General features: G+C 37.7%; 1 protein-coding gene across 1 annotated transcript; it reads left to right on the top strand.

Moving 5' to 3' along the window:
• Positions 1-7,059: 7,059 nt before the first annotated feature.
• Positions 7,060-17,185, top strand: MMP10 (matrix metallopeptidase 10). The gene is made up of 10 exons (XM_001153881.1): positions 7,060-7,201; positions 7,943-8,184; positions 8,327-8,475; positions 8,939-9,064; positions 10,914-11,078; positions 11,265-11,409; positions 12,375-12,508; positions 14,690-14,849; positions 15,581-15,684; positions 16,794-17,185. Exons 1-10 carry the CDS (start codon positions 7,097-7,099, stop codon positions 16,892-16,894), a joined length of 1,431 nt encoding a protein of 476 aa, XP_001153881.1. The 5' UTR covers positions 7,060-7,096; the 3' UTR covers positions 16,895-17,185.
• The last annotated feature ends 2,771 nt before the right edge of the window (positions 17,186-19,956 follow it).

The raw sequence follows: 19,956 nt of genomic DNA, 5'->3' as shown, positions 1-19,956 counted from the left end.
CAGACGTATATGTATATACATGTATATACATACACATCCATATCCATATACATATATATACATATGTATGTACACATGCATACATATATCTCTCCATTTATATACACACATATACTATATATACATATACATATGTATATACAAATCATACTTATCATATGTATGTACAAATAATATAAAACATGCATAATATGTATACGTTATAATATGTATACAAAAATCATACAAAACATACATATATGTATGTGTGTGTATATATATATATATGTATGTGTATATATGGAGACAGAAATCCTCCTTCAAGGGGACCTAGTCTCTCTCTCTCTCCCTCTCTCTATCTCTCTCTCTCTCTCACACACACACACACACACACACATCTTAGTAACTGTGATGCCACTACATACCAAGGATTACATATGTCTTTTAAATTATCCTCATAAAGGTACCTATGGCCATCCACCAGGGTAACCGTGCACTGAGGAAGAAGAGTACTCAGATTTTGCAAGGACAGTTGAATACCAGATCTGAACTGTCCTGGTATCAGAGGTCCCAACATGATATTAAGGCCTCCCAGTTTAGAAAGGAGGTATATGAGGGAAAGTGATAAATAGGGTTCTGACTCAAGGTCATCTCACAGTGGGCCCAGTGGGCCCACAGACCATCTTGTGGTTGTTCCCTGACTTCTGGAATAAGATCTTTATGGTAGGAAGGGCCAACTAGTAGCCCCTGAAACTGCTCCTCCTAAACTCCAGCCAAAATAGTAAACCAAAAGCAGCAAAAAACCAGTGTCACATCCTGGGAGGATTGCACAGACTGGTTACACTATCAGAGTTTTAAAAGCAACAAGGAGGGTAATCCTCTCACAGCCTCACTCAATGAATCCTTGGAGCCCTTGCATAAACCAAATACATCATGACGGTGGACTTACCTAGTGGGTAACTACCTAGCAGGTAACTTACCTAGTGGGTAATTACCATTACAGCTACTATTTCAGACATGATTTCTTTACTAGAGCAAATTAACACAGCCTCAGAAACATGATACAGAGTGATTCAAGAGGAGTGTTTAGAGATTTCCCCTGCTGTCTTTGAGCCCACAAATGCACCAGAAAGTAGGGGTTTTGCTTGTTTGGGTTTTGTTTGGGTTTTAAACGAGGCTCTAGCCTTCCAGTTTGAATCCTTTTAGAGAATTTAACCCCAAACACCACTCTAAGGGGAAGTAGTAGCTTTTTTCCAGACCTAGCCCATATGTCTTAAAGGGGCAGTGTTCTGGCCAATGAATTGCAGTGCAAAGCTGCAAGATCTGCTCTGCCACTCAACTCTTTGTGATCTTGACCATTCTGAATTTTTGTTTCCTTTCTATGGTAAAGGGAAAATAATACTAACTTCCAGGATTGTCGTAAAGATAGAAGAGGTTAGATCACCTAGCACAGTGCCTGTCATGTTGAAAATATTCAACAAATGATAATTGCCGTTTTCTTTCGCATATTCCCCTACAGCCAGAATTTTTCTTCAGTGCTTCTTTCCTCCCCAATGAGGGTCTTCCCACCAGAAAAGCCCACTGCACCAAGGAATCAACAGAGTAACTAACCTAACACATCGTTACTGTATCTCCTACACATTGGAAATACAGTAACTACATTCATAGAGCATTATTTTATGTGTTTAGGTATTGTTAAAATAATAATGGCCATTATAGGACACAACATAAAATTATGCTTTCTAATATTCACAACACTGAATTCATGATTCTGAGGTCTGTCTAACCCCTACTTTGATACTTTGCCTCCTTCCATTGATAGTATTTTCTATAGCAAGCACAAGTGACCTGCAATATTTGACTAAACTATCAGAATAGAGAAAAAAATGAATATAAATCTAACAATAAACTGCGTTCCCATTGTGAAGCAGTCAAATTGGAACTAAAAGCATGGGAAAGAGATCAACTTTTCACTTGTTATGAGTCTGTGTAAAAACCAGTAATTTCCAACAAAAGAAGAAGTTGCAAAATACTGAAGTCAGTGTCATGCCATGGTTGACGCAGGATTATATGTATATGTGTACAACCTTAAAATCAGAGGTCTTTGGGTATTGAAAATTAATAGCTAACCAGTTTTCCCAAGAATTGGATAAACTGGAAGTGAGAAACCGTTAGGCATTTCTCAGTCTTAGTTACTGAAATTGCAATGGATTGTAGACCTGCGTTCTGTCTGGATCACATCAGTGCAGCACAGGCCAAGAGGAACTGCAAGTGACAGAACAGATAAACATAGATCAAATGAAGTAGCTGTGTTAGCAGGATGATCAGAGAGTTGGGAGAAAAGAACAAAAGCTAAGGAGATAAATTGAAGGCATGTTCAGGGGTGAGTTCAAGAATGAGAGATAGGCCCGGCATGGTGGCTCATGCCTGTAATCCCAGCACTTTGGGAGGCCGAGGCGGGCGGATCACGAGATCAGGAGATCGAGACCATCCTGGCTAACACGGTGAAACCCTATCTCTACTAGAAATACAAAAAATTAGCCGGGTGTGGTGGCGGGCGCCTGTAGTCCCAGCTACTCGGGAGGCTGAGGCAGGAGAATGGTGTGAACCCAGGAGGCGGAGCTTGCAGTGAGCTGAAATTGCACCACTGCACTCCAGCCTGGGCGACAGAGTGAGACTCCGTCTCAAAAAAAAAAAAAAAAAAAATGAGAGATAAAGAACAGTGTCAAGACATAAAAGAAAAAAAGTTGGGGAAGAACCAAGGTCCAAGCCAAGAGGTTGTTTTAAAACTTTTGTTATTACTATTATTTTAAATATATTTGGGGGGTACAAGTGCAGTTTTGTCACATGGATATATTGCATAGTGTTGAAGTCTGAGCTTTTAGTGTAACTCTCACTGGAACAGAAGACATTGTGCCCCCATTAGATAATTTCTCATCCCTCTTTTCCCTCCCACCCTCCCACCCTCCCACCCTCTTGAGTGCCCAGTGTCTATTATTCCACACAGTATATCCATGTGTACACATTATTTAGCTCCCACTTGTAAATCAGAACATGCAGTATTTGACTTTCTGTTTCTAAGTTATTTCACATAACGTAATGGCCTCCACTTCCATCCATGTTACTGCTAAAGACATTACGTCATTCTTTTTATGGCTGCATAGTATTCCAAACAGTATGGGGATTTCTCAAAGACCAAAAAAATAGAACTACCATTCAACCCAGCAATCCCACTACTGGATATCCACCCAAAGGAAAAGAAATCATTATGTCAAAAAGATACCTGTACTTGTATGTTAATCGCAGCAGTTTTCACAATAGCAAAGATATGGAACGAAGCCAAGAAGTTTTTGATAAACATCCAAGTTGTAGTCATGAAGGTTTCTTCTGGCAGTTCTGAATAATCTCTTCCCACTTGTTAGCTTTTGATCATGAGCTTATTATTCAATTTTTCTAATCTCAACTTTGTTGGGTTGTTCTGAAGTTTAAAAATAACTCACATTTAAGAACTGACTACAGTGGAAGCTCAATACCAGGCGTTTCACCTTTCTTTAAGTATGAGCTCTGTATGCTTCCTCGCCTGACCCTATACATACTTCAGTAGGTTTAACAAGTAATGAATTATTTAAAGACAAACATAGGACTCACCTGCTCCAGGTCATTAATTTCTTCCAGGTGTCAGGGTTTAATGCAGGACAAGTTTAAACACTAACATCATTTCTGTGAGGCATGTGCTACCCTACAGGCTCCCAATTATAGTAGTAGCTATTACTACAATGTAAACTTTCATTGTATCATTACCACATAATAAAATCCATTAACAGGATGTGTCAACACTAATAAAGTTATGACTCAAGCGAAAATGGGCATCTCACAGCTTGTCAAATCAGTGCCTAAGGGCATTGTCACAGATTTGTCAGGCCAACAAGCTTTGTCTGTTAAAGGTGTTGGAGTGAAATAAGAAGAGATTTGTTCCCCAGCATAAAGCATACAAAATAACCTTGTGAGTGTGGTTATATCCATCCCATTTTACAGATGACAAAATAATGGCCTGAATTAATTATACACAGTCATGTGTGACTTAACAATGGGGACACATTCTAAGAAACATGTCCTTAGGCAATTTATCCATTGTGCAAACACCTTGGATTAAACTTACACAAACCTCTATGGTACAGCCTACTACATGCCTAGACTATGTGGTATAGCCTTTTAAAAATTTCTTGGGGAAAGTTATCCTCCCATCTCAGCCTTCCAAGTAGCTGAGAGTAGAGGTGTCAGCCACCATGCCCAGCAAGCCTATTACTCCTAGGCTACAAACCTATACAGCATGAAATTCTACTGAATACTGGAGGCAATCGTAACATAGTAATAAGTATTACTGTATCTACACATATTTTAACATTAAAAAATACAATAAAAAGATGGTATTAAAGATAAAAAGTGGTACAACTATATAGGGCACTAACCATGAATGAAGCTTGCCAGACTGGAAGTTGCTCTAAGTGAGTCAGTGAGTGAGTGGTGAGTGAATCTGTACACTATGTAGACTTTATGAACATTGTATACCTAGACTACACTAAATTTATAAAAGCATTTTTCTTTCATCAATATAAATTAACCTTAGCTTACTGTAGTAACTTTTTTACTTTATAAACTTTTTAATTAAAAAAATTTTTTGACTCTTTTGTAATAACACTTAGGTTAAACACAAACGTTTCACAGAGGTACAAAAATATTTTTTTCTTGATATCCTTATCCTATAAGCTTTCTACTATCTTTAATTTTTTTATTTTTTAAACTTTTTTGTTGAGAATGAAGACACAAAACACACATTAGCCCAGGCCTACACAGGATCAGGATCATCAATATCACTGTTTTCTACCTTCACATCGAGTTCCACTAGAAGGTCTTTCAGGGCAATAACGCTGATGCAGCTGTCGTTTCCTATGATAATAATGCCTGCATAGGGCAGTAACCATGGAATGCCTTCTGAAGGACCTGGCTGAAGCAGTTTTACAGTTAACTTTTTTAAAAAAAGTACACTCTAAAATAAATGATAAAATGTATAGTAAATGCATAAACAGTCATTTATTACTATTTTCAAGAATTATGTACTGTACACAATTGCATGTGCTAGACTTTCGTATGGCAGCACAGTAGGTTTGTTTACACCAGCATCATCACAAACACATGGGTTATGTATTGTACTATGACATTATGTTGGCTACAATGACAATAGCTGATGGGTGCTTATCAGCTCTGTATTAGTTTGTTCTTGCATTGCTATCAAAAATACCTGAAACTGGGTAACTTATAAAGCAAAGAGATTTAATTGGTTCACGGTTCTGCAGGCTATATGAGAACCATGGTGGCACCTTCTTCTGGGGAGGCCTCAGGAAACTTACAATCATGGCGGAAGGCAAAAGAGGAGCCTGCACTTTACATGGCCAGAGCAGGAGAAGAAAGAGAGGGGGGAGGTGCTACACACTTTTAAACATCCAGATCTCATGATAACTCACTCACTCACTAGGACAAGAACATCACCAATGGGATGGTGCTAAATGGGCATGAGAAATCCGCCCCCGTGATCCAATCACCTCCCACCAGGCTTCACCTCCAACACTGGGAATGACAATTCGACATGAGATTTGGGCAGGGACACAGATCCAAACCATATCAAGCTCCATTATAATCATATGGGACCACCATCATCTATGTGGCCCATTGTTGACTGAAACATTATACAGTGCCTGACTGTACTTGCTCAATGTCCAGCTGACTTTATTTGAGTCTAGTTGTCAGTCCTTCTCCCTCTGATATTCAAGCTGATGTCACCACACTGTAGAGCAAACTCTTTGGCAACAGTAAGTCACAAGTTGACTTGGCTGGCTCAGTGTATATCCCAGTTTCTCTCCAACTCTGGCTTGGAAGTCTCAGAGCCTCTTGGTTCCTGGAAGTCTCACCTGTCCAGGCTACCTTAAGTAGGGTGGGGATGGTGGGTGATACTGAAAAGATCATTCCTACACACTTATTATTTTAATCTCTCATCACTTTGCAATTATATACTTCAGACATGGTAGAGTTAATTTATCTTTAGTGAGAGAAAAGTATAGTTCTTTACTATAAGAATTTCAGGGTTCTTTATATTAACAGGTTAATTTGACAAAACAGTTATTGCAGACTTACTGTGTTACTGCGTAAAAAGCACTTTATTTGGCTGAGAAAACAAGAAAGAAAATACTATTTGTGGGCAGAGGTGGATCGTTAGACATGTGAAAGAAAGGGAGGATTTGAAATCATTTCCCATTACAGATCTCAATCCATCTCCTCCTTTGTACCTTAAGAGGAGAAAGAAAGGGGGAAAAGAATTTTTAAAAGCAAAGAAGAGGAAGAGGGTAGGAGGACCATTTCAGTCTAACATGCAATTTAATTTTTTCCATTTAACAAGTTTTATGGAGCAGTTACTTTGAACATAATTATACACTGGGAAATGGAGAATGAGTGAACACCAAAGCTTCTCTCTTTGGATTCTTTTCTCTACATGCTCCATGTCCTTCTCACAATACCCCTACTCCATGGCCAGTAAATCCATCTGAAAATCAATAATAGTTGTTGTAAACAAGGACTCAAGAAGTGAAATATTTGTTTTAATATCTTTGTAAATAACAACTCCCACATTTAGACCACGACTATATTTGGAATTTATTTCTGTTGACCTACTTAATTCTTACCTGCTTATATTTAAGTTTAAAACATAGTCTTCTTAAAAGAAAATTGCACTGATTTTAAAATGTCAAAACATTTGGCATTTTACCAAGCTTGTCAGCTCTCTTTAAGTAAATACAGAGACGTGAATTATCTAGCCAATTCTTTTTCGTCTTTACAAACACAGAAATCATTTCCTGGGGATTAATCATTCTTTCAAGTTTAGAAAGTTGAAGGAAAATACTGATGTAGGCTGTATCACCATTAAATTAAATGTTTGTGAACATTCAGACTTAAAAAACACATGCATGAATCATACTGTTGGTGATCTCAGCATTGTCTCTGTATAAAAGGCCACTAGGGGGTAGAGCTAGAAGCCCAGTAGACAAAGAAGGTAAGGGCAGTGAGAATGATGCATCTTGCATTCCTTGTGCTGTTGTGTCTGCCAGTCTGCTCTGCCTATCCTCTGAGTGGGGCAGCAAAAGAGGAGGACTCCAACAGGGATCTTGCCCAGGTAATTAACGGTGGCATCTATTGCAGCTACTGGCCAGCTCAATTGTGTCTACTTGGTCTTCCAATACAAAGCAGAATGATTAGACTAGAGATCACTTTGTTAGAAAACTGTAGCATCAGAGAATAATTAACAGGCTGGAGGTGGAAATTATTTTTATGTTAACAGAGAAGAAAAGAAAGGTTCAGAAAGGGAATATAACTGCTCAAGGTTACAATAAAATAGTAGCAGTATATTTGTGGCTAAGCGAAAAGAACATATGGAGAATATATGAAACTCCTCTGGCTTTAGAATTTATTTAGTTAAAATTATTGGGGAGGGGAGCATGCTAAGTTTGATCTTTAAATCATATCAGGTAATAGTTTTTATATTTTTACTTGTCATATTTGGACAAAAGAGCTTACCACATTTCAGTCTTAAACCAGGTCTATAATAACAATGTAAGTAGAAAAGGTTAGTATTCTAACTTTTCACAAAACTATGTTAAAAGAGGGTTTCTTTAAAAACTAACAAAAATAATGCTAGACTTGAATTTTCAATCCCCAATTCCTTACTTGACTAGCAAACTAACACTGCAATAAAATTTAAAAATTTGTATGAAATGGGGAGCCTTAATGAAAAATCAAATTAAATGTGATAGCCTCTTTTGTTTTAAGAAACTAGAGGAAAATTACGATGGATTATAAAAGTTGGATAAATGATGGAAAATCACAAAAATGACCTAAAAATTCTATTTTCCATTAGCAATACCTAGAAAAGTACTACAACCTCGAAAAGGATGTGAAACAGTTTAGAAGAAAGGACAGTAATCTCATTGTTAAAAAAATCCAAGGAATGCAGAAGTTCCTTGGGTTGGAGGTGACAGGAAAGCTAGACACTGACACTCTGGAGGTGATGCGCAAGCCCAGGTGTGGAGTTCCTGACGTTGGTCACTTCAGCTCCTTTCCTGGCATGCCGAAGTGGAGGAAAACCCACCTTACATACAGGTAATGGTTCAGAGTAGTTTTCACATAATATTGAAACCTTATAAGTTACTCGTCATATTTGGATAAGTAACATAAAGTTTTCTTTAACAATTTTTCATAAAGGCAGGAGAAAATAACATCCTCTTCAATTTTTCTTCTCCAGGATTGTGAATCATACACCAGATTTGCCAAGAGATGCTGTTGATTCTGCCATTGAGAAAGCTCTGAAAGTCTGGGAAGAGGTGACTCCACTCACATTCTCCAGGCTATATGAAGGAGAGGCTGATATAATGATCTCTTTTGCAGTTAAAGGTAATCAAATAAAGCATCCATTTATCTGATGTATTCGTCTGTTCAGACTGCTATAGCAAGATACCTTAGACTGGGTAATTTATAAACAACAGAAATTTATTGCTCACAATTCTGGATGCTGGGAAGTCCAAGATTAAGGTGCCAGCAGATTTAGTGTCTGATGAGAGCCTATTCCTCATAGATGGTACCTTCTGTGTCCTCACACGATAGAAAGGGCCAGGAGGTTCCCTCAAGCTTCTTTCATAAAAGCACTAATCTCATTCATGAGGGCAGAGCACTTACAACATAATCACTTCCTAAAGACCTAACCTCTTAATACTATATCTCATTGGGCATTGAGTTTCAACATATGAATTTGCAGCAGACACCAACATTCAGACTATAGAATCTACTGTTGTTTTATTGGAACAGGGTAAAAAGAAATTCTGAACACTTATATTTCCATTAATTTGTTCCCTATCAGAACATGGAGACTTTTACTCTTTTGATGGCCCAGGACACAGTTTGGCTCATGCCTACCCACCTGGACCTGGGCTTTATGGAGATATTCACTTTGATGATGATGAAAAATGGACAGAAGATGCATCAGGTGGGTGGTAAACCTCTCGGGAACATTTCAGGAATAATGTCTAATCCTACCCAAAAATAATTGGATTATCTAGAATGAGCAATAAATGGAATATACTAGTAACTGAATTTTTTTATTACCTGAGTTTTAAACAGAAGTACTGTTTGTTTCAATCATTATTGAAGAATTTTATAAAATGTCTGTATTTTCATGTTTGCCCCCACCAGGTACAATATTGTAAAAACCATTCAATCTCATCTCCACAACTCAGGATCTTGTGGGGGTTTGAGGATCAGCATAATTAATAATGTTTTTCATCACTTTAATGATAGATGATTAGGGTAGAATGAATTCCATTAAATCAGTTCCAATCCTAACATTTGCCCTCAGGTTTTCTTTCTTTCTTCTCATTGGCCTCCTTTTTACTTAAAAGCAGAGATCAGGAGAAAATGCCAGGAACTGAAAAAAAACTGGTAGGTCATCTTTTCGAATAAACATGTCACTGTCTCTAGCTTAGATGGATTTTTTTTCTCCCTAAATTGGCTTGGAAACACTTTACATCTAAACATAATGACTAAAATTAACTGTATGCTATTTAATTTTTAAAATGGCTTCTGAAGTTTAGAAACACACTGTTGAAATAATCACTATTTCTGACAGTGCCTGGGATTTTTAATGTAAATGCAAAGAACATCTTTCCTGAGTACAAGACTCGAGAGGCTGAGGCACGAGAATCACTGAACCCAGGAGATGGAGGCTGCAGTGAGCCGAGATTGTACCACTGTACTCCAGCCTGGGCAACAGAGTGAGACTCTGTCTCACGAGACTGAAGTTTGTGTTGCATGAAATGATTGCCTTTTATTTGAACAACTGTTCTTTTCTGCACAATTCTTGGAGTCTTGGTTAAATAATATCTACTACTAAATTCAATACAACTCTTTTTATAATATTTTTAAAAAGCTGAATCTAGCTGTGTTTGTGCTGCAGAAAACTGTTATTGGGCATGTTTCTGTTTTAAACTAAAGATTGTACACATCCAATGGCACCTATTACTGGGAAGATTTTTGACAATCAAAAATTATTTGATTATGGCCAGGCACCAGTGGCTAATGCCTGTAATCCCAGCATTTTGGGAGGCCAAGTTGGGTGAATCACTTGAGGCCAGGAGTTTGAGACCAGCCTAGCCAACATGGTGAAACCTTATCTCAACAAAAATACAAAAATTAGCCGGGCATGGTAACACGTGCCTGTAATCCCAGCTACTCAGGAGGCTGAGGCACGAGAATCGCTCGAACACATAGTCCAGCCTGGGTGACAGAGTGAGACTCTGTCTCAAAAAAAAAAAAATTACTTGAGTATGGTGAAGAGGAGGAAGAGAAAATCAGACTAAACCCCACAAGAAATAACCACAGTCTTCTGGCTTAAAAGTTTGAACGTAAATGTTATATGATTAATTTTAACCGAGGTTGCAACTGGCAAGTGTTCCTAAATTTGAACAATGACTTTTTATTTTTAGACAACGAAGAGTTATATTTACTGACATGCTATTAGTCTTGTCCTTTCAAAAAAAATCTTTTGAAAATAATGCTTCTCATTTGTCAATATAGGAAAAGTGTCTTAGTTTTCCTGACCAAGGAGGGATCTAGGGAGGGATACGGTGAAAAACTGTCTTATATATTGACTTAAAGTCAACCTTGAAAAACACATTAATTTCTATAAAGTATGGAATGTGCCAATCAATGAACCAATCCACAAATACTGAAAAGACATTGTGGTTTCAAGGATGGCCTGTACAGCTGGCATATGTTCTGTATGTGTATTTACGGAAGAAAGAGCTGGTGGATTCTGAACATTTATGATTTTCATACAGGCACCAATTTATTCCTCGTTGCTGCTCATGAACTTGGCCACTCCCTGGGGCTCTTTCACTCAGCCAACACTGAAGCTTTGATGTACCCACTCTACAACTCATTCACGGAGCTCGCCCAGTTCCGCCTTTCGCAAGATGATGTGAATGGCATTCAGTCTCTCTACGGTGAGTGATGTTGGAAAAATTAGGCATTGCAGCTCTACAATGACAGTCCTCAAGAAAGCTTTCCAGTGCTACCTAAAGTATTTCTGATTTGGCTTGAAGCACTTTGAGAATGTTTGAAAGGCACACAAATTGACAGATGCATCACTTTTTTTTTAATGTTTGCATCCCCAAATCTGTTTCCTTTAGGACCTCCCCCTGCCTCTACTGAGGAACCCCTGGTGCCCACAAAATCTGTTCCTTCGGGATCTGAGGTGCCAGCCAAGTGTGATCCTGCTTTGTCCTTCGATGCCATCAGCACTCTGAGGGGAGAATATCTGTTCTTTAAAGACAGGTCAGACCAGAAAATTATATTTTCCTATCTATTCTTTTGATGTACAGTGCTTAGAAAGAAAAACAGAAACTTGACAGAGCTTTTTTTTTTAACTTTTATTTTAGGTTCAGGGGTACATGTGCAGGTTTGTTATATAGATAAACTCGTGTCACAGGGGTTTGTTGTACAGATAATTTTGTCACCCCAGTACTAATCCTAGTACCCAGTAGTTACTTTTTCTGCTTGACAGAGATTTTTTAAAATATAAAATTTCCTCTACATTTTAAAATCATTCAGATCTAGTTCTTGTTGAATTTTTAACATCTTCTTAGAATTGTCCAGATCATTTTTTACAGACTTATAAGGGATGATTCTTGGTCCCTAGACTGTAAGTTTGATTAAGGCAGGGAGTTACATCTGTTTTGTTCATTTTTTTAAAATATCATATATCATGGAACTTCCTCAGAAAGCACTGGTGGATCCTTAGAAGCAGGGTGGTATCTTTCCATTTACTAATATATGCTACTATTTAAATTAATTACTTTTGGAAAAAAGTGATATGTGCTTGTGGCACAATATTTAAACACTACCAAAAGAAACGGAGTTAAAAAATCTCTCTCCAGTCTTTGGCCTACAGTCCTCCAGCTCCCTTCATATGTGCAACCACTGCTACCAATTTCCTTTGACTCTTTACAAAAATGTTCTATTCATATACAAGCATCAATATACACATAATATTTTTTAAAATATTAGGACATAATATGCACACTGTTTATGGACTTTTAGAATGGAACCAAGCTAAATAATTGTACTGGAACCAGTCACAAGTCCTGCCATCGATTTCATTACCCTGGAATCACATGCAGGAGGATGGTTTAATACAGACTTCTATGAATGGGTGAATTAGCATGGATTTTAAAAAAAAGAATTTTTTTTTCACATATCTAAAAGAGAAAGACAATTGCAAGTAATTTTATGTATTACAGATATTTTTGGCGAAGATCCCACTGGAACCCTGAACCTGAATTTCATTTGATATCTGCATTTTGGCCCTCTCTTCCATCATATTTGGATGCTGCATATGAAGTTAACAGCAGGGACACCGTTTTTATTTTTAAAGGTGAGTACTACATAAGAATTTCAACTTGCTGGAATAAATCCTATTGCAAAAATTTTATCGACATGAGTTTTTTCCATTATATTAAAGTTTAGATTACTGAAAGACCTTGTGCTAACACTTAAATAAAATTTGTACAAAGAACATTATAAACTTTATTTTAGAGACCTCTTAAGAAAATAGGTGGCATTCCATATTCATAAAAAATGCAAGATAGTAAAAATGTCAATTTATCTATAGATACAAGACATTTTCATTTCAAATACCAAATGCCAAAAGATTTTTCATGGAACTTGACAAATTAGTTTTACAATTTATATGGCAGAGGAAAGGCCAAGAATAGCCAGGATGCTCCTGGTGAACCCATCTTATTAGATGAGGAGAAAAGCCCTGTGTTATAAAACTTTAATCGGTAAGATGTAGTATCAGTGCAGGGAGAGATAAATTAACTAATGGAGATATTCAGGTATAGAGGCTTCTTTATCAGACTTTTAAACTACTGTTTCAATTTGTTTTATTGGCAATATGCTATTAGAGTTTCTATTACTTCTTGAGTCAGTTTTGTTAACATGTTTTTATAAAAATTTGCCAATTTTGTCTGTTTTCAAATCCATCAGAAAAAGTTTTTGGAAAATTATTTTGTTGTAATTTGAATTATTGCTGAAGTTTTGTTTTCTTTTTCATGCCTAATACTGAATCCTTTTGCCTTTCTCTTTTTTCTTCATCAATCTCATAATATATGTAATAATTTTACTGATCTTTTCAAAGGACTGACTTTTGGCTTTATTTACTCTCTATATTATATTTTGATTTCCCATTTAATTAGTTTCTGTTCATATCTTTATTGTTGCCTTAATTTTTGTTTACTTTGAATTGATCCTGTTATTATTGTTATAGCTTAAGTTTGATACTTACCTTATTAACTTGTAACTTTTTTCTTTTCTAATACAAGCATTTATACCTATAAATAACCATTTCTTCTGTTTCATCCAGCAAATTTCGATATGCAGTATTTTCATTTTGTTCAATTTTAATTCTTTAATTTCTCATTTTTATTTTTTCCCTAGACTCATAGGTGATAATGGAATATTTTTAAATGTCAAGCTTTATGGAGATTTTAAAAATATTTATTTCTGGCAATCTCACTTATGTGAAGATCAAATGAATGTGAAATTACAGTAGAAATTGTAAAGGATTACATAACTCTAACGTATTGTTATCAAGTAATGTATCTCACATTTACATATCACTTGCACTGTGTCAGACGCCATGCTCATTGGTGGAGGTCAGGACTGAAAAGGGCTCATATTCTAGAAGGGGCAGCAGAGATGAAGCCTTTGGCAGCCTACATATGACAAGTGCTGGGACTGAGAGAAGGAAGGGTGCCACGGGAGCACCTGACTCATACCCAGGACTCAGCAAATATCCCTTAGGGGAGGTGATGTTAGGATGGGTCTTAAAGTTCTCTTTTGTTGTGCAGAGATGGGCTGGGTGTACAGAAAGTAGAAAGGTCTTTAAGAAAGAAGAAATTGTTTTTACCAAGTAAGAGCATATCTGGAACTGCTCAGACAGATACAAGTCATTCAGTTCAGACGAAGCAAGAGAGATAAACAACAGATGGACATTTTAGATTAGTGAATCTGGCAGTGAGTGTGAAGAAGGAATTCAGGCTTGGGGTCTGGGAGAGTGATGTAACAAAGTAAATGCAGAGAGATTGATGGGATTTTATTGTCCTAACTCACTAGAATTTGAATGAATTCCGATAGTGTTCACAAGAAGCACAGATTGGAATTGGTGATTGTGAAATATCTCAAAGGAAGTGTCCAATAAGCAACTGATCTATTGGTATGAAACTTAAGAGAGAGAGGTCTAGGTGAGAAATTCAGGTTAAAAGGTTACCAACAATTATAAGAAATAACTAAAACTGATCTATAAATAAACTATAACGTATAGATACAAATATATAAGACACAGAAAGGGCAGTGAATCAGAGTTATCTACTCATTTATTCATTCATTCATTCACTCACTCATTGAGGGAGTATTTATTAAGGACTGGCTGTGAACTGGACATTATTAGGTTGGAATTAAAACCAAGACTTCCTCTTTACCACAACAATGCACTATAATTATTTTTAAAATCAATGGCTTCTTGTAAAATGTCTTGGATTTATTTTTTCAATAGGAAATGAGTTCTGGGCCATCAGAGGAAATGAGGTACAAGCAGGTTATCCAAGAGGCATCCATACCCTGGGTTTTCCTTCAACCATAAGGAAAATTGATGCAGCTGTTTCTGACAAGGAAAAGAAGAAAACATACTTCTTTGCAGAGGACAAATACTGGAGGTGAGAGGCAAGAGAAATGACTTTCTATGAAGCCTGATTAAGAAAATTATTTTCTTTCTTTAAGGATATTTCCCTACCCTACACCCACCCTCTAACTTTCTCTAACTTCAAAATTTATGATTATGAGGAAGACAGCTTATTGTTCTACCTTCCGGATACAAAGGGCTCTCAGAATGGTGATCACTGGGCCATATACTCAGACGCTAAAAGACATCAGGAGAGGCCAGCTGAGGTCCAAAGGCATTCACCTCTTATTCCATTTCCAGTCACCATGTGGCTGCCATAGGAAGCCCAGGTGTGGCAGGCTTTGGAGACAGGATCTACAGGGTCCCAGTGTGACTGAGAACCAGAGATTTATTTTTAGCTAAGTGATTTAATTCATTTTGCATTATGAATTCATTATGTCTACACAGTCTTTATGTATCTATAGTAGACACAGGGAAATTTGGTTTCTGTGTGTCCAGGCTTAGAAAATTTACCTCAGACATATGTATGGAACCTCTGTAAAATGGCATAATGTTCCTGTTTCTGGAAAATATTGTTTTATGTGTTAAACTTGTAAGCCCAGGAAAGTAACCTATTCTTGTAGCTCTAAAAATGTTTAACACTTTTTTACACAACTTAAAAAGTTTGTCTAGGATTCCACACTGGAAAATTAACATCACATTATACTATTGTGTGTAACGGGACTACTGCACATCATTGAACTGTATTTCTTTCATTTGGTTTAGATTTGATGAAAATAGCCAGTCCATGGAGCAAGGCTTCCCTAGACTAATAGCTGATGACTTTCCAGGAGTGGAGCCTAAGGTTGATGCTGTATTACAGGCATTTGGTAAGAAGACCCTTATTTCATTGTCAATGCAGGAATCTCCAGGCATTTTTATGATTTCAAAGTAAAGTGCAGAATCAAAACAGTTTTTAAATCATTCAGTCTGATATCTTTTTTACTCCAAATTCCTGAAAATCTTAACTTTCCAATTTATGCAAAGTGGGTTTAAGTTTGTGTGTGTGTGTGTGTGTGTTTTCCTGAATAACTTCCTAGTCTCTGTTTCATACCTGCACATAAAATCAAAGGATACTTCCTCACACAGAAGCCATTATCTTTCAGGTCACTATGTTGGTATAAAAATACAATCTGTGTGAGCCAGGCTTACTAATGGCTGGTTGTCATTCTACTCTATCCCATCCTGTTGTCCCTTTTCTTCTATCCCACCCCAGGGGAGCCTTGTCTGGGCTTCTGTTGCAGTCTGAGATTGCCTGCGTTAGTCATTTGTAAATAAAATACTAGTCCTCCCATATGCTCAAAATAGGTCAAATGTGATTCCTGGTAATGGGCAAATAGGAAAGCAAAACTTGTTCTTGATTACTCTGAAGGAATTTTGGAGGGAGCTGCCAGTGCTTGAAAATCCAATGCTCATGAGGCTGATGATCTTGTTACTAAAATGACTTAACCATGATGGATGCAAAGCAGGAAATGGACCTCTGGCTCATTTATCATTTGTCTGATTCTCTTGGGTCTAGTTGTCTCCCAAACTGTAATTTAGAACCTAGCAGAAGAGGAGAGGTTGGAAAGAAAGGAAAACAAGGTTTTAAAATATTATAGAATTTTATCTATTTAGAACCAGTATGACATAATGTTTTAGAGCACTTTCTTTGGAGTCAGATGAGATGGAGTCCTCCCTCCATCCTTCCTTACAGATGCTACCTTGTTAAAATTACAAAACCGTCTTAATTTTTAGTTTTGTTCTCATTAATAACACATCACAGTTTTTTGTAAGGGTAATTGAGATAAAGCATGTAAAGCACTTAGCTCAGTGCTTGGCATAGATTAATCACTTAATAAATGCCCTCCATTATTAACTTGTACTTAATCTAAGTTATAGGTGTTGCAAAATGACATATTTGAAGATGTCTCATCATTTTCCTTATCTATATTTACAGGATTTTTCTACTTCTTCAGTGGATCATCACAGTTTGAGTTTGACCCCAATGCCAGGATGGTGACACACATATTAAAGAGTAACAGCTGGTTACATTGCTAGGCGAGATAGGGGGAAGACAGATATGGGTGTTTTTAATAAATCTAATAATTACTCATCTAATGTATTATGAGCCAAAATGGTTAATTTTTCCTGCATGTTCTGTGGCTGAAGAAGATGAGCCTTGCAGATATCTGCATGTGTCATGAAGAATGTTTCTGGAATTCTTCACTTGCTTTTGAATTGCACTGAACAGAATTAAGAAATACTCATGTGCAATAGGTGAGAGAATGTATTTTCATAGATGTGTTATTACTTCCTCAATAAAAAGTTTTATTTTGGGCCTGTTCCTTACTTTCTAGAACAATTCATGTTCAATACCCTGATCATACTGGGGACTGATTATTTGACAGATAGTCTGCCAGTAGGTGTGGTAGGAACACACACTCTATAAATTAGTCATGTGGCTGTCACATACCCTCTCCTATTCTCTGCACCAACAGGATCTTTCTTTTCATCTCACAGATATTGTAAGTGTTCCTTACACACCTAACAAAGAAAGAGGTAAATCAACAGTTGTCCTGTATCTAGGCAGGATCAAAACAAAATGGAGAAATGGAACTCTAGAATGTTAGAGCCTGGGAACCTGCATATTATTTAATAGACTTTCCAATTTTACAGGTGGGGAAATAAAACTAGTTTGGAGTCCACTCACCTCTTGTTTTAACCCAAATCTTTCTTCAGTGGGATTCCTTTCCTGCTCTAGAGACTAAATTTCTCATCTCCCCCTCACCCTCACCCTCCTGTTAGAATACTCTCTTGCTACCATTTTGTACATGGAAACCCCTGAGTGATAACAGTGCATGTGCACATGCCAATTTTGTGACAGATTTACCATCACGAAGTTACATGCTTACACCATACTGACAACACTATAGAAACTTGTTCCTTCTTTTATTGACTAATTTTAATGCCAGACTTTGTCATAGTTGCAAAGTATGAAACAGTGAAGAAAATACATTTAACTCAATTTCATTGAGTTTTGTCTAGTGAGAGAAAGAAATCAAATGAAAGAACACAAATTAATGTATAACTACAAATTATAAAGCTGTTATTAGAGAAATGACAAAGCTGTAAAGAAGAGTACTGTTGGAGGAAGGGTTATCTGTTAAAGTTTGGTTATTAGAGAAAGTCTCTCTGGGAAAATAATGTTAAAAACAAAGCATCTAAATCCAAATGGCCAGGTGGGTGAATGGGTAGGAGGATTTAGACTACTCTAAGGAAAGAAAATGCAAATTAGTGTTGAGGCCCAGTGGGTTTAAAAAAATAAAAGTCCTTGGCATGTTCAAGGAACTGAAAGATGAGTGCCTATTGGCATGTTGGAGAGTAGGGGTGGAATAAGATATTAGACAGGTAGACACAATCAAATCATCCAATGTCTTTACAGTATACTTAAGCGTTGTATTTCACTTTTAGTGCATTGTAGATTCATCGAGTGAGTCTTAAACAGATAAGTTATGCCAGCCATTATATTTTTGAATGATTACGTTAGCTGGAGAGAGTTGGAAGGAAGTGACGACAAAAGTTGGAACAGGTTAAAAATGACAGGGAAGGGTGGTAGGGACGGGGGACCTCTGGGTAGATTGAGAGACATGACTGGATTTTTATTATTTTTATTTTTATTTTTATTTTATTTTTGGCCCTGTCACCCAGGCTGGAGTGCAGTGGTGCAACAACCACAGCTCACTGAAGCCTTGACCTCCCAGGCTTAGGAAATCCTCCCACCTCAGCCTCCTGGGTAGCTGGGACTGCAGGTGTGCACCACCACTCCCAACTAATTTTTGTATTTTTGGTAGAGACAGGCTTTTGCCATGTTGCCCAGGATGATTGGGAACTCCAGGGCTCAAGCAATCCACCTACCTCAACCTCCCAATGTGCTGGGACTACAGGTTGAGCCACCATACCCAGCCCTGATATATATTTCAACATCATTCAGATTTCATGATAAACTAGATAGAGTTCTGAGAAAAAAGGAAGGTATTAAGAATAATTCCTAGATTACTGGCTTGAACAAATTCTTGGATCACAGCAGCTTCAACAGAGTCAGGGGAAGGCTGAAAGAGAAGCAGTTTTGTGGGAGAAAGTTAAGATTCAGTAGGAATCACCTCACCTTTTAAATATAGAAATTCTTGTAAGTTAACCAACTAAAGGCATGAGTAGGCCATTAGATGGAGGAATCTGGAGCTCAAAACAAAGTAGATAAAACTGTGGGTGTTTGGCGGCATCAGTCAAGCCATGGGAATAGGTAAGTTTATATGGGAAGATTGCAGAGATAAAAGAAGATGGTTCAGGACTGAACCTTGTAAAACGCAGTATCACTCAGACCAGGCCAGGATATGCTGTGGTAATGAGCACTTCCCGATTTTCAGTGGCTTAGAACTAAAAGTGCATCGTAGTATTCCACTGGGGTCTCTACTCCAAGTTGTCCTCACTTCAAGACTCGGGCTGATGGAACGGGCACCACGTTGAACGCCAGCCTTCACTGCGGCGGAGGGAAAGAGTTATTGGTAAATTTCGCGCTGACTCCTAGAAGTCTGTGTGGATACAATAAACATCATTCTGCCCATACTTCATTGGCCAAAGAAAATTACATTGCCTCATCTGACACTAAAGATAGTCAAATAATATACTGTCACACGCCTAGGAGGAGAATCAGAAATATTTAATAGAGGACACTAATCATAAACACAAAGGGCTTTCTCACAAAAACAACAAAAAAGTAACATGTGTACCCGGGTTGCTGCCGAGGCTCGCGCCTGCGCAGTGAGCATCCCGCGCTTCGGCTGCTGGGAGCCTCCCAGAGCCCAGGAGCTGCAGGGACCAGACGCTGGCTTTGGGGCTGCATAACAGCCCAGCGGCTAACGACACCCGCGACGGGGGACAGGTTGATTTGGTTAAACAACTCCACTACCCATTGATTTTCTCAAAGATATTTTGCGAAGACGTCCAGGAGGACAGATTCTTAAGGCCTTTTTAATGGACATTTGGAACAGGCAGAAGCAGACACTGCCTTCTAGATGCGGTTTTAAAGCAGCTACGGTGAATGATGGGGTCAGATCTCCGGG

Source organism: Pan troglodytes, chromosome 9 (genome assembly GCF_028858775.2).
Source record: "Pan troglodytes isolate AG18354 chromosome 9, NHGRI_mPanTro3-v2.0_pri, whole genome shotgun sequence".
Taxonomy (NCBI): domain Eukaryota; kingdom Metazoa; phylum Chordata; class Mammalia; order Primates; family Hominidae; genus Pan; species Pan troglodytes.
This window is presented reverse-complemented; position numbering and strand designations above follow the sequence as displayed.

Coding starts and splice junctions, on each gene's coding strand:
- MMP10 (XM_001153881.1), top strand. CDS start 7,097: ATGATGCATCTTGCATTCCTTGTGCTGTTGTGTCTGCCAGTCTGCTCT. Junction 7,202..7,942: donor CCAACAGGGATCTTGCCCAG/GTAATTAACGGT, acceptor ATTTTCCATTAG/CAATACCTAGAAAAGTACTA. Junction 11,410..12,374: donor TATCTGTTCTTTAAAGACAG/GTCAGACCAGAA, acceptor TATGTATTACAG/ATATTTTTGGCGAAGATCCC.